Below are 15,646 nucleotides of genomic sequence, written 5' to 3' on the forward strand. Positions count from 1 at the left end.
CTTTATTTCTTTCTTTTCTTTTTCTTTTTTCTTTTTGATTGTTGAGACAGGGTTTCTCTGTAGCTTTGGAGCCTGTCCTAGAACTCGCTCTGTAGACCAGGGTGGCCTCGAACTCACAGAGATTCACCTGCCTCTATCTCCAAAGTGCTGGGATTAAAGGCCACCACCACCCAGCTTCATTTCCTAATACTTTTAATCCCTTGAAAACAGAGTGGAAGGGCTGGAGAGACGGCTCAGTGGTTCAGAGCACTTGTTGCTCTTACAGAGGACCTGGGTTTGGTTCTCAGCACCCATATGGTGTCTCACAACCACCCATCTTTCCAGTCCCAGGGAAATCCAGTGCCTTCCTCTGACTTATGCAGGCAACGAGCATGCATGTGATACACATACATACACACGAGAAAACACTGATACACATAGAATTAAATACATAAATCTAAATACAAACAAGAAAAACCTACAGTGCAGCTGGTGGGTGTAAGGAACACATGCCTATAACTCCAATACTTGGGAGGCAGAGGCAGTTCAACGTCATCCTAATTTCACACGGAGTTCCAGCAAGCCTAGACTACATGAAACCCTAGCTTCAAAAAAAAAAAAAAAGAAAAACAAAACAAACAACAACCACCAACACCCCACAGCAGAAGTCTGCATGGCAGCACATGAGCTGGGTTGAGATAGGAGGATTAAGTAAACCTAGAAGGTCCAGCCCGGCAGCATGGTGAATCCACATTTCCAGAACCTTACACCCCCTTTTTTAAAAAATGCCAACACTTACAAGGAAGAGGCAGGAGGAGCTGTGTGAGTTAGAGCAGTTGGTTTGTGTAGCAAGGTCAAAGCCAGCCAGCACTACACAGTGAGACTGCCTCCAACAACAGAAAGAGTGTGGAAGGACACCAAGAGTAATCTCTGGTGGGCACTGTCTCCAAGGGGGTTCTGCAGGGAAAGAGGTGACAGGGAGGAGCTGGAAGGCTGGACTGCAGAGGCAGCTGACTACTTCCCAAGGAAATCAGTCCTTCATCTAGACAGCACATGTCGTGTGGTGGTATGAAAAGTCCTTCTGTGTATGGGTTGCTTTTATTGGTTAATGAATAATGAAGCTGTCTTGGGCCTGTGTGTGGCAGAATAGAGATAGGCAGGGAAAACTAAACTGAATGCTGGGAGAAAGAAGGAGGAGTCAGTGAGAAGACATGTAGCCCTGCCAGAGACAGACGCTGGACGAAACTTTGCCAGCAAGCCACAGCCACATGGTGATGCACAGATTAAACTCAGAGCTAGCCAATAAGAAGATGGAGCTAATAGGCCAAGCAGTGATTTAATTAATACCATTTCTATGTGGTTATTTTGTGGCTGAGCATCCGGGAACAAAGAGTTGGGCTAAGGGTCACTAGCGGTGTTCAACCCCAGAGAAGCTCACTGTGGGATCTGAATGATCACTCCAGGTAAATGAAGGAAGAAAGACAAGAGTTTGGGGAAAACGTATTTATTTCACTTCCTATTTGTGTGTGTGTGTGTGTGTCACACATGTTCACATGAGTGTGTTCGTGTGTACATACATGTGCACACGCATGCAGAGGCCAGAGGTCAATGCTGAGTGTTTCCCTCTAGCGCTCTCTATATCTTCTCAGACAGCTCACTGAATGGTGCCCCCATTCAGCTACACTAGCGGCCAGGAATCCTGACTGTGAGGCTATCTCTGAAGCACTGGCCTGGGACAGAAAGACAAACTTAAGCAGGTGTGGGAAGGGAAGGCCCCTCTCTTAGCAGTATGGCTGAAGTCTCTTACCAGCTGCGAATCAATGAGCAACATCGCTGTGAAGGCTGCTGACATGGAGACAGGAGGCCTTTTATACAGAGATACTTCAGATAATGTCAGCACAGCAACAAACCAGGCTTAACACCTGAGCAACTATGATTCTGACTATGGCTTCACTCTTTTCCCAAATGAAACATCTGAGAATCTCACAGACAGGACTGTTTAGTCACAGCACAGTCATCTGCCTTCTCAGCTGGGATCCCATGCAGGAGCCACTCGGGCATCTCACTGAAATCCCTCAGCACTCCTTCAAAGAGACAATCTAGAACCTTCCAAAATTATACACAAAGCAGCAAAAAGACAATGGACAAGTGTCTCTCAGGGAACTCACACGGAGTGTATCCTATCCTGATCTGTCTCTGAGCATCTCTAGTTCTAAATCTACGTTAACCTCAAATCAATGTTTTAAGTAACAATCTTCAACTCCATCTCGTACTAGCTCGGAGGGACATCAATAATCTGGACTTCACCTGAGTAGAGATCTCAGACAACAAACTCCTCAGGCAACAGCACAGAGATCTGTTTCTGGCCAGTGTCACCGACATGCTGAAGAACATGAAAAGATGAACATAATGAAGAGAAATGGAAATTCAAGAACTGGAAAATGCATTGTCTGAAATGAAAACATCACTGGACAGCCAATTAGATCCAGAAGATAAAAGGATCAGTGAATAAAAAATAGGTTCATTTAATTTAAAACTAATAAAAAGCCAGAAGGAAATAGGAGATGGTTTAGTAGATAAAGTGCTGTTCTGCAAGAATGCGGACCTAAGTTTGCATGACCCCCACATAAATACTGGGCGGCTGTGGTGTCTCCCCTGCAATCCCAGTGATTGGATGATGGAAACAAGGGATTCCCCAGAGCAAGCTGGCTAGTCTTTTTTTGTTTTGTTTTGTTTTTGTTTTTGTTTTTCGAGACAGGGTTTCTCTGTAGCTTTGGAGCCTGTCCTGGAACTCCCTTTGTAGACCAGGATGGCCTCGAACTCACAGAGATCCGCCTGCCTCTGCCTCCCGAGTGCTGGGATTAAAGACGTGAGCCACCACTGCCCGGCTTAAGCTGGCTAGTCTCATCTGTGAGATCTGGGTTCAATAGAGACCCTCCTCAATGAATAAGGTGGAGCCTCTGGCGCGCACACACACACACACACACACGCACGCACGCACACACACACACACACACAAAGATACACATACTTAAAGCCAGGCATGGGGCTGCATTTACACCTCATCTCATACAAAATAAATAAATGTAATTTTAAAATTCCCAAAGCAAAACATTTAGCTAAGAGAATTAGCAGCTAGTAAACCCTAATAAGGCAGGCATCTGGCTGAAGAGAAAAGATGCCGGGAAGAAATCTGTATCAAGAAAAACATGTGGCCCAAAATGCATAAAATATTTAATAACTGTCTGTTTACAGAAAAACTGCAGCCCTTGTTCTACAGCAAACATAATAGACAAACACAAATATAGCTAAAATGAGGAGATAATTGCCACAGCAAATAAAACAAAATACTAAAAAATACTTGATTAATTCAGAAGAAGCCAGGAAAACAAAGGAACAGAGATAGACAGCTCAAATATAAGAAACAAACACTTGATGGCAGATTTCATTCAGCTCAACCAGATCAGTAGTTCCCATACATATAAGGAAATCAACACCTCACTCAAAACAAAGGGACTGTCAGACTACATTAGCCACAGCACCATCACTTCAGTCACTTTCAATATCAAGACACAGATTAAAAAACTTGAAGGATGAGGAAAACAGACCGCACTGCGGCTCTGCTCCTATCAGACAAGGCCAACTCCTAGGAAAGACATCAGTGCTGGGGCTACCTCATGGCAAGAGCTAATTCTAATTCCTCAAGCTCTATCTAGTTTTTCTCTTAGCAACACAGATCCAAATGCATGAAGCACAGGGGGCAATGAAAGAAGAAAAGCCACAAGCATAGCACTCTTCTCACATTTATAAATCAACTAAGAATTATCAGACCAAACAATATGATGGCATTTACAGAATATCACAATTGCAGAACAGTTTTTTCGCATTAACGTGAGGCCACACGCTGGCCACAGAGCAATTTTAAGCATATTTAAAGAATTGAAACCATAGTATGTATGTTCTCTGAGCAGAGAAAAATTAAAACCAGGATCAAAAACCAAAAACAAAATCCCCAAATATTTAAAAGTAAATTTTGTTCTAAGAAGTCTAGCCTAAGAGGACAAAGGAGGGTACAGATCTCCTGTAGCGGAGTCGGAGGCGTGATGTGCAGGTTCTCTGTAGGAGGAGCAACCACTCTCAGATACTGAGCCATCTCTCCAGCCCCCACTCAAGAATTTTCCCATGGGATCTGCAGTGCTAGGTGGTCTAAGGTGAAGAGCTGGACAAACTAGAATGCCATGCACGGAGACAGACACAAGCAGAAGCAGCTGGCTACACCTCAACATGCAGCAGTCCCTTCCATGCAGCAGCCCCTTCCATGCAGCAGCCCCTTCCATGCAGCAGCCCCTTCCATGCAGCAGCCCCTTCCATGCAGCAGCCCCTTCCATGCAGCAGCACCTTCCAGGCTCTAGCAACTCTTTGTCTCACCTGCTGCAGTTTCTCTCTTTTTAAAATAATCTAATGAAGCGTGCGTGTTGCTGCGTGTGCGTGTGCGTGTGTGCAGGTGTGCCATGCTGTATGTATGGAGGTCAGAGAACAACTTCCAGTAGTAGGTGTTCTCCATCCACCATGGGTCAGGCTGACAAGAGCTTTTTACCAACTGTGGCTTCTGCTGCATGGTCCCGGCCGTTAACCCGCTCTCCTCACTCGCTGCAAGCTCCCCCTTGTCTTGAACTGTGCCCTCTGCTCCCTGACCCCTGCTTTCCCACCAACTACGACTTCCTCTTTTCTCACTAGGGTGGACGAGGGCTACACCATTCATACTTGGAGCTGCTCTTTGCTTTCTTGAAATGAGAAACAAAGCTGGGGGTGGTGGCCCAGGCCTTTAATCCCGGCACTTGGGAAGCAGAGGCAGGCAGGCACAGTGAGTTCCAGGACAGCCAAAACTGTTACACAGAGAAACCCTGTCTCGAAAAACCAAAAAAAAAAAAAAAAAAAGGAGAAATACTTATCTTTATTTGGGGGGTCTCCTACACGAGTTCTGCATTTACAACACTTTACCCCATCTTCTCCCCACCCCAGCTCCTTCCATGTCTCCCCTACTCCTCCCAAATTCATGACCTCTTCAATTATTGCTGTTATATAGCTTTTCTTTTTAAATTATTTATGTGAATGAATGTTTTATCTACATGTAAAACATGCTACAAACAACATCCTGACTCTTAAGTTTAGCAACCAGGTCTTTAAACAACATCAGGCTTGCCCTGTGTGCATCAACTCTCTGGCTGGCAGACTACGCATGCAGCATGCAGACCGTCACAGCTGCACTCCTGTTACCTAGTCTGCATTTCTTCTAGACGGGAACAGGTGCAGCTAACTCTCTAGTCAGCAAGAAGTTTAGACAGTAAGTTTTTCTCCACACTGGATATGAGGTTCTTTCATGCACCCAAGTAGCAGTTAGGAACAATGAACCTTCAGCTCAGCCAAAGTCTCTTCAGAAAACCCCATCAGCAAATGGGTTATAATAAAAATAATTAAAGCCTTGAGGGTGGATGAGCTTGACAAGAACACTATGAAACAGGAAACTTGAAACTGTTCACTGAAATTCAATGTATGCATAAGCCTATATTTCTGAGGAAGGGAGTATATTTGGTCATATTCTCAAACAAATTCCTAGGTCTAAAAAGGTTAAAAAAAAAAAAAGTATGGAAGAGGGAGAAGCTGAAATGTGACCCAGGGAGCATTGTTTATAAAAGTGTGCCACAATCTGGGGATTAGAGAGTGGTGGGGAGAGGGCGTGGGATGCGTTAGTATCTCATTTCCAGCTTACTGTGTGAATCAGGGCAACCTCAACACACATGATTTTGATTTAGAATTGGGCAATGTATCCCTAAGATGTGCTGACTCAGACATCCTGACTCCTGGGCTTCGTACATTCTGTGAAAACCAGCATTTTTAGGTCTGTAGATGGGGATTTCTACATTCCCAGTCAAAATGTGATTGTTCTCCTACCCCGTCCTCCTCTCTCCCCAGCATAAGTAAAGGCACGACTTCTGCAGGCAGCCACCAGACTCTGCATTAGAGATGTCTTTGGAACTATATGATCATGATACAGCTCACGACTGCTGCAGATTATCAGTATCTGAGTCATCAAAGGCAAAAAACAAAGCAAAACAGAAAAAAAAAGTTTTGAAGATACACAGGATTTGGTTTGAAATGCAGCTAACTGCTAAGACAGACAATGAAATTCAAATTCAAAAGACAAGGATGGGGTTAGCAAGATGGCTCACTAGTCTCCAATGGCTGGCAGTCTGGCAAGCTGAGTGTGACTCTTGGAACCTGCATCAAAGTGGAAGGAGAGAACCCTCTCCAGAGTTGTCCTCTGACTTCCACGTGCATGCCATACACACAGTAAAAGAAAAATGAGAAACAAAAATCTAAGCATGTTAGTATTGCATACATTATTACAGAGGGATCAAAAATGGAATCCATCTTTTCTTTCTCAACTTTCGACCCCCCAGGATGCATTGTGAAACCCTTCCAAAAGCCACAGTGGGCATAAAACACATTCTCGAATCACATGGGTTCAAGCCACAGCATTCTTCCCAATTACCACTCAAGAAAGTAAAAAATAATCTAGCCAAGACAACTTGCACGTGTGAAACTGTACTGAATACGGTCCTGGAAACCTTGAAATATTACTAACACACCTGTCTTAATTCACGGAAATCCCATCTAGTCTTGCGCACAGGAGAAAGCTACCAGTTACCAGCCCATTACAAAAAGACTGTCAGGGGTTGCCAAGTGAGAGGCTAGACTAATGCTGGCTTGCTGTTAGCAAACTGCAGTTCAAAACTTCAATATGTGAAACAATAAAACTTTCAGAAACTTAAGAGGCAGTTCATAAAACACAACCAACAGTCTGATGGTGGTGGCGCACACCTTTAATCCCAGCACTCTGGATGCAGAGGCAGGCGGATCTCTGAGCTCAAGGCCAGCCTGGTCTACTGAGCGAGTTCCAGGGCAGAGAAACCCTGTCTTGAAAAAACAAAAACATGGGGCTGGAGAGATGGCTCAGGATTAAGAGCCTCCTCTTCCAAAGGTCCTGAGTTCAATTCCCAGCAACCACATGGCGGCTCACAGCCATCTGTAACGAGATCTGGTGTCCACTTCTGGCCTGCACGGATACATACAGACAGAACACTATCTACGTAATAAAAAAGAAAGAAAGAAAGAAGGAAGGAAGGAAGGAAGGAAGGAAGGAAGGAAGGAAGGAGAGAGAGAGAGAGAGAGAGAGAGAGAGAGAAAGAAAGAGACAAAAACCCACATATAGACAGCTAATAAACTGAAAATGTTCAATTACATTAATCAATAAAACCTATTAAAATTAGCAAAAATCTAAAACAAATTGCTTCTATTATATTGGTTTTCAATAATTTCTACAGTATACACATATGTTCAGCAACATATATCAAGTAACTAAAAAAAAAATCTCAGACACTTTGACTGGTTTAATTTCACCTTTATTAATCTAACCTTGATAAAAACCCTAAAATATAGAACCTGAGTTCAGTACCCAGCTCCTCCTCTATCTAGTGAGTTAAAGACCAGCCTGAGCCACAGGAGACTATGTCTAATCCTTTCCCTAACACAGATGCCAGAAAAAAGTTTAAGAGTTATGTTTATCTTACCCAACAAAAACTTTTAGCAGATATGTAAAATTCTGATTTGAAACCAGACTTTACCACTAATGTATTTATTCAGGTTAGTTCTTTAAGTTTTTAGCTGTCTGAAACAATATTCAGTAAAGCTGCAACCCTGTTTATTGTTTATTTTTATTATACATGTTTAAATGTTTAGCCTGTATGTATGTAGTGCACCACATGTATACAGTGCCCTTAGAGGCCAAAAAAGGGCATCTGATCCCCTGGAGCTAAAGTTATAGGCAGTTGTGAGCTGCCATGTGGGTGCTGGGAACTGAATCCAGGTCCTCTCCAAGAGCAGCCAGTGCTCTTAACTGCGGAGACATCTCTCCATGATAATCTGTATCTAGTTTTATTATGTGTAATGCTTATATATATTGGGGAGAGTGCATGCCCACATGTGCATGGAGGTGGACATCATGCCAGCTTTTCTGTGGGTTCTGGGGACTGAACCCAAGACTTGACATCTGCGCAACAAGCTTTAAGGACTGAGCCATCTCCCCAGCAGGGGATAGTATAATATCTGCCCTCAGGGGTCAAGAAATCAGACCTCATCTAAACAAAGCCTTAAAGTAAAGTGTTTCTTACACGTAAGGAAAGAAAAAGGAACCAGAAGTAAAGCCATATAATTCTGTTGTTTGTGCAAATTTGGGGTAGTCAGCTACGGGAACAAATGTCACCATGCAAATGGGAGTCAAAGGACAACATCCTACAAGCTGAGCAGAGCACATGACTCAACTGTCCCCACAGCTCTTTGAAAGAAGGGTTTTGCTGACATTGCAGACCTCTGATGATAAAGCATTCAGTAAGTTAGAACAATGGTAATTTGAAATAATTTTCTGGTCATAAAAAGTAAGAAACGAAGCAAGAAAAATCTACTCAAAGCCAAATTCCATGTCTAGTTTCCTTAGTTACTTTGAGAATCTCACTTACTCTTCTGGTGTTTTCAAGGATCTTGGGGTCAGGTTTTCCGTAGTTAGGGGGATTGGCATATGGATCATATCCAAGTTTAGAAAGCATGGGTGCAATTACTGCCATGTCTTGTAGAACATCTGGGGGTATCTTCCCAACCCACTTTGATAGAGCCCCCATGTTGACAGGCTTGATGACTTGGTCTGTTGATCTTTCCACTCTGGAAAAAAAAAAAAACAAAACATGAACAATTACTTACCAAAAATCTAAACAAAACAAAAACATGGTGGTACCCACCTATAATCTCAGCACTCCAAAAGCAGAGGCAGGAGGATCAGGAGTCCAGATTACCCCAGTGTGTAAAAGCAAGTCAGAGGTCAGCCTGACTGCATGGGACAAAAAGAGAAAAGAGTCAAACAATTGTAAATTCTATTTGATAGCTTTAAATTCTTTGTCAGGGCTGCAGAGATGGCTTAGTGGGTTTAAAGGCACTTAACAGAAGACAACTAACTCTCAAAACTTGTCTTCTGACTCATAAAGTGTGTCACTATTTATTCTCTCTCTCCCCGCTGAGCCAAACGATGTGCCCATGTACACTCACTAACATACACACTCTCTCTAACATACACACACACACACAATAATAAACATAATAAAAATGTAAAAGAATGGGCAGGAGACAAGTGTTTTCTTCAGTCTTAGAAAGCAGGCAACATGTGGTCTTGACATGTACTAGGGATTTCAGTTACCATTCTGGCACAACATGTGGTCTTGACATGTACTAGGGATTTCAGTTACCATTCTGGCACTCTGTCTCCCCGGAACCTTAAAACACAATATCTGACACACTGGTGTGATTCAAAACCCACAGCCCAGCAGGGCGGTGGTGGCGCACCCCTTTAATCCCAGCACTCAGGAGGCAGAAGCAGGTGGATCTCTGTGAGTTCAAGGTCAACTTGGTCTACAAGAGCTAGTTCCAGGACAGGCTCCAAAGCTTCACAGAGAAACCTTGTCTCAAAAACAAAAAAACAAACAAAACCAAAAAAAAACAAAATCAAAAACAAAACAAAACAAAACAAAAAACCTAACCAACGTGAACCAGTCAGCACCCCACCGATGGGTCATGAGAGTCCAGCCTCTGCTCAGCACCCACTAATAAAGCTGTCCACAGTCAGACTGTCTGTCAAGTCGCAGCTGAATCAATGTGCAGCAACTACTACCAGAACTCAAGTCCTCCATTTGAAGCATCCGTGTTGGAGTGGACATGCAAAGAGGAAGAACAGAAGTCAAGAAACCAAAGCCAGATGACCACAGGGAAATACACCATGAAATGCCACCAATAGCCATATTTTTAAAGACTAATATTAGAAAATGTTCAGGTTTTGTCTTTGTGAAAGCTGGTTTTAAAATGCTTAGGACCAGGAAGATAGCTAAGTCAGTAAAAGGCACTTGTCACCAAACCTGATGACTTGTGCTCTATCCCCAGAACCTACTAATTCCTACAAGTTGTCCTCTGAGTTCCATATATACACATAGTATCATGTGTATATACACAGACACACACATAAATAAATACATGTAATTTTAATAATTCTAACAAACATACTTTTGGGGTTTTTTTGTTTGTTTTTCAAGACAGGGTTTCTCTGTGTAGCTTTGGAGCCTGTCTTGGAACTAGCTCTTGTAGACCAGGCTGGCCTCGAACTCACAGAGATCCACCTGCCTCTGCCTCCGGAGTGCTGGGATTAAAGGCGTGCGCCACCACCACCTAGCTCAAAATACTTTTAAATGTATCTACACCAGAAATTCAGGTGCTATGGGACTGGAGACACGGCTCAGTAGTTTAGAGCACTTGCTGCTCTTAAAGAGGACCAGAGTTCAGGCCCTAGCACGCACTTTGGGTGGCTCACGACTGCCTGTCACTCCAGCTCCAGATGATCTAACATCCTCTTCTGGCCTGGGTGTGCACCCACAAAGCACATGGGTGTACACAAAGACACACACATATGCATAGATAAAATCTTTTTAAAAGCATGTTATATTGGAGGCTGGAATGATGGCTCAGTAGTTAAGAGCACTTGTTCTTGCAAAGGAGCAAGATTCACCTCCCAGCACCCACATGGCAACTCACAACTATCTGTAACTCCAGTTCCAGGTGGAGCCCTATTCTGACCTCCACAGGCACCAGGCGCGCAGATGGTGAACAAACATACACGCAGACAGAACTCATCCACATAAAGCAAAATATATAAACCTAAAAATAAATATATGTGCTACATACAGATGGTATTTATAGCATAATTGTTTACACATGTGGGCATGTGCACACAAAACTCATGAACAAAGGCTAACAAACCAGCAGTGGGATAATAAAATTTTATAACTAACATATGAAAGAGAAATAGAAATCAGATTATAAAAAGATGCAAGATAGAGCAAACTGATAAATCTAGGCACCGAAGATCAAGAGCTGCTAACATCACAAAAGAAAGAACCACACACTGATGAATAACACTGTCAAATCAGACTGTGGGCCTGCCTAAGCCTCGAGGTTCAGCTGCCAACTGTTATAGAACTGAGAAAAATGTGTGTGGGGGAATCAGCATGCCACAAATAACATTTCAGACGACTATGTATCCTTCAAAAATAAAGTATATGGTTAAAAAAATGGCTGGCGATGGCTCTAAGGTAATACTGCCGCTGCTCTTGCAGGAGACCCACACTCCCTTTCCAGCCAACACAACAGGTGGCTCTAGGGCAGTGCTTGACTTTCCTGATGCTGCGACCCTTTAATACAGTTCCTCATGTTCTGGTGGCCCCAAACATAAATTATTTTCATTACTACTTCGTAACTATAATCTTGCTACTGTTACGAATCTTTTTTCAGATCTATTTATTTTTATGTATATGAGTGCTCTATCTACATGTACCCTGCAGGCCAGAAGAGGACATCAGATCTCACTACCGATGGCTGTGATCTACATTATGATGCTGGGAATTGAACTCGGGACCTCTGGAAGAGCAGCCAGTACTCCTAAATGCTGAGCCCTCGATCCAGCCTGTTGTGAATCTTAACATAAATATCTGTGTTTTCTGGTCATCTTAGACAACTCCCATGAAAGGGTCATTTGACCCCTAAGGGGTCGAGACCCATAGGTTGAGAAACTCTGCTCTAGGGGCTCCATCAACCCTTCTTGGTCTCCACAGGCTCAATTAGACATAGCACACACAGAGAGACATAGAAACACATAAAAATAAAAATACCCTGCACTCAGGAAGTTTGGATCTCTGTTAAGTTTGAGGCTGGCTATGTCTAGTTCCAGGTCAGCCAAGGCTACACAGTGCGCCTCTCTCAACAAATAAAACAAAACCTTCATTAGTATGGCTATAGGATCGGGCCATTTCAGGCTCTCTCTCCTCAGCTGCCCAAGGACCTAGTTGGGTACATCTCTCTGAACCCCTGGGAACCCCTCTAGAGTCAAGGCTCTTGCCAACCCTAAGATGGCTCCCTTAATTAAGATATATACTTCCCTGCTCCCATATCCATCCTTCCATTAACCCAACCATCCCATTCCCTCAAGCTCTCCCCATCCTCCCCTTCTCACTTTCCTCTCCCCATCTCCCCTTTCCCCGAAAACAAAACCTTCAATGTGTGGTAGACAGCTCAGTTAGGAGTGTTTCCTACCCTTGCAGAGTACCTGGGCTCAGGGCCCAGCACTCACACCAAGCAGCTCCCAGCACCCATGCGACATACACTCACCAAGACACAAACACGGACATATAAATATAGAGCCATAAAATAAAAATTTTTAAAAATCTAAATGTGTGGTAAAGAAAGGAATGGAGCACCTGGAAACCTGCAGACTGAAGGTAATTAAGGCACGTCAGGTTATTAGTGTTTGGTTTTTGAGGCAGGGCATCACATGTAGCCAGGCAGATTACAACTCTTGTTCTCATCACTGCTTTCTTTCTTTCTCTTCTTCATTACAGCCTCCAACACACGGTTTTCTTACTTCATATATAGCCTTTATCTTGCTTTGTTTGTCTGCTTCATCCACTTACCCCGCACCTCTCCACTCAAATGTCACAGGCTTTTCCTGACATTCCTCCAGCCGTTTCTCAAATAGCCATCCCTCTGCCTTACTGCTTATCATCTCACAAAACACCTTTCGCTTGTCTTTTAACTTATTTATTGGATGGCTTCTCAGTGCTAATAAGAGTCCAAGAGGGGAAGCTGTGCTGTGTATGCCTCGTTAGCGCTGTCGCCCATCGTGGGGGGCACTACCTAGCAGGAGTAGGATGTGCAATGAAAACGCAGGAAATAAAAGTAATGGTCACATTTCAAGTTTATCGCTTCCTTCCTTAAGACAAATAAATTTTAACCAAGAAAGCTCAGAACTGAATGATATAATCAAGTGGGTCTTTATTCTTTAATTCACAGATCGAGTAAATTATGTTGACAGTTGCTAAAACAAAAGTTATTTGGTCATGATATCTTACCAGTCTTTGATATACAGTTGAATTCCTTTCATTGCTATTGTTTATGGTTTGAGCATCTGGCAGACATTTTAAAAATTTATCTGAAATTTCCTTCCCACAATTTCCACTGAAAATTGTGACTAAATAAAGGTTTCATGAAATGACATTTTTTTTAAAGATTTAAAATTTTTTCTTAAAGTTAGGCAATAGTGGCACATGCCTTTAGTCCCAGCACTTGGGAGGCAGAGGAAGGCAGATCTCTGAATCTGAGGCCAGCCTGGTCTACAAAATGAATTCCAGGACAGCCAGAGCTTATCAGAAAAATCCTGTCTCAAAAAAATAAAGAAAAAAACTTAGTTATTATGCGTATGGGTCCCTTCCTGCACGCATGTCTGTGCGTCCCATGTGTGGTCATGCACACAGGTCGGAGGAGGGCACTGGATCCAGAAGCCTAGAAGGTTCCTGGAGGGCTGCTGGGTTCTGCTACCATCTAAGGAGACAGCAGCAACCAAAGGGCAAAGCCACCCAGCATCAGGAGGGAAGACAAGCAAACGAAAGTCTCCCCTGTCCCTGTATCTAGGCGCCCACCAGAAGGTGCCGCCTACAGTGGGGTGGGTCTTCCCACTTCAATCAGGGCCAACAGGACAGTTCCTCTGGTAAGGTTCCCTACTCAGGGGAGTCCAACTTGTGGAAAGTTGACATTAAAACAACACACAATACAGTCCTTGGAATTACAGGTGGTTGTGAATTGCCTTGACATGGGTGCTGGGAGTAACTCGGGTCCTCTGCAAAAGCAGTACTCCCTAATGATTACTGAGTCATTTTTCCACCCCCTTCCCTGAGTTTTCTTTGCTTTTGAGATGAGGTCTTCAGTAGCCCCATTGGTGTCTGTCCTGGGTAGTTTTATGTTAACCTGATACAAACTAAAGTCATTTGAGAGGTGAGAAACTCAACAAAGAAAATGCCTCCAATAAAATCGATTGTGGGGCACCTTCTAAACCAGTGATTGCTGGGGAAGGCCCAGCCCACTGTGGGTGGTGCCATCCCTGGGCTGTTGGTCCTGGGTTCTGTAAGAAAGCAGGCTGTGCAAACCATGAGGAGCAAGACCATAAGCAGACTCCTCCATGACCTCTGCATCAGCTCCTGCCCCCAGGTTCCTGCCTTGAGTTCCTGTCCTGACCGCCTTTGATGTTGAACAGCAATGCTGAAGTGAGAGCCGAATAAACCCTTCCTCTCATCACAGCCAGCAGTCACCCTGACTAAGACAGCCTCCAACTCTCCATGTATCAGACCCTGGCAGCCTTTAACTCCTGATCCTCCTAGCTCTAGCTCGTGTCCTCGGGTTACAGGCGTCAGCCACAATCCTTCCCTCTCTCGTGACCTAACGTGATTTATGTAACATTAGACTACCTGTTCTCTAATGGCTGGAAATAATCTAGTTATGATCACCTTACATATGACATCTCTTCACCGCCTTTAGTTTCTTTGATGCTAATCAATCTGTTTAAATTCAATATCCATCCTATAAAATCAGTGATTGTCTCTAGAATGAAATGAATAAAAATGCATTTTCATGACTGCTTCAAATATTTTATATCTGATTGTTTCTCCTCATCTACTGAATAGAAGAAACTGGGGAAATCTGCTTCTATTCTTCAAGAAACAAAGGGCACGTCTCAGTTTACAGGAACGGTCAATGCAAGAATAAGGAGAAAACGGCCTCCTGTGGTCTGCTCTTCAGCCCCCCCCCCCAACGCGGGCCGTGCCTCAGCCTTTATTCTTCTGCGTGGAGACAAAGCAGCCCTGTTGCAGTTCGTCCCTGGTCGCCTTATTTTCTCTGTGAAGCAACATCTTGGTGTGTGGCCAGCCAGCCCTGCTTTCTTTGCAAACAGCAAATCTGATTTCATTTTTTTTTAACGACCTAATGCGGTTGTAAAAACACTGCATCCCGTTTTTCAAATGTTCCCTCACTAGCACGTTCTGCTTTAGCCCTCCAGCATGAAGTGACAATCACTGTGGTTCAATGCTGCTTACAATTCTGCAGAGCCTGTTCTGGACTTCAGGAGTAACACAAGGGGCCAGTGCTAAAATGCTAACTAAAATCCCGTATGTGAACTGTCTTGATTTGCTTTCTGTTGCTATGATAAGACACCGTGACCAAAAGTAACTTGGGGAGGAAAGGATTTATTTGGCTTACACATCCCAATCACAGTCCATCCCTGAGAGCAGTCAGAGCAGGAACTAAAACAGGGCAGGGGCCTGGAGGAGGCATGAATTGTACCAGAGACAGATGGAGGCCACTGTTTACTGAACTGCTCTCTCCATGGCTTGCTCAGCCTGCTTTCTTACAGAACCAAGGACGGCTTGCACAAGGGTGGTACTGCCAACAACAATCATTAGTCCCGCAAATGTTTTCTCTTTATTTTTTAGACTTACTCATTTTATTCTGTGTGTGTCACTGTTTTGCCTGAGTGCATGTATGTGCACCATATGTGTTGAGTGCTGTGGAAATCAGAAGGTGTTAGATCCCCTGGAACTGGAGCTGCATAGTTATAAAGCACTGTGTGGGGCCTGGGGACTGAATCAGGACGCTCTACAAGAGCAGTAAATGCTCTTAGCTGTAAGCCATCTCT

General features: G+C 43.7%; 1 protein-coding gene across 2 annotated transcripts in view; it reads right to left on the reverse strand.

The window, feature by feature from the left end:
* Positions 1 to 15,646, reverse strand: part of Tpst1 (tyrosylprotein sulfotransferase 1) — a 56,669-nt gene that overhangs the window by 12,814 nt on the left and 28,209 nt on the right. For both annotated transcript variants that reach the window (XM_057765754.1, XM_057765753.1), the window contains exon 3: positions 8,556 to 8,754. In XM_057765754.1, the coding sequence (XP_057621737.1) occupies positions 8,556 to 8,754 (199 nt within the window). The remainder of the gene's footprint in view (positions 1 to 8,555; positions 8,755 to 15,646) is intronic.

This window comes from Chionomys nivalis, chromosome 3 (genome assembly GCF_950005125.1).
Source record: "Chionomys nivalis chromosome 3, mChiNiv1.1, whole genome shotgun sequence".
Taxonomy (NCBI): Eukaryota; Metazoa; Chordata; class Mammalia; order Rodentia; family Cricetidae; genus Chionomys; species Chionomys nivalis.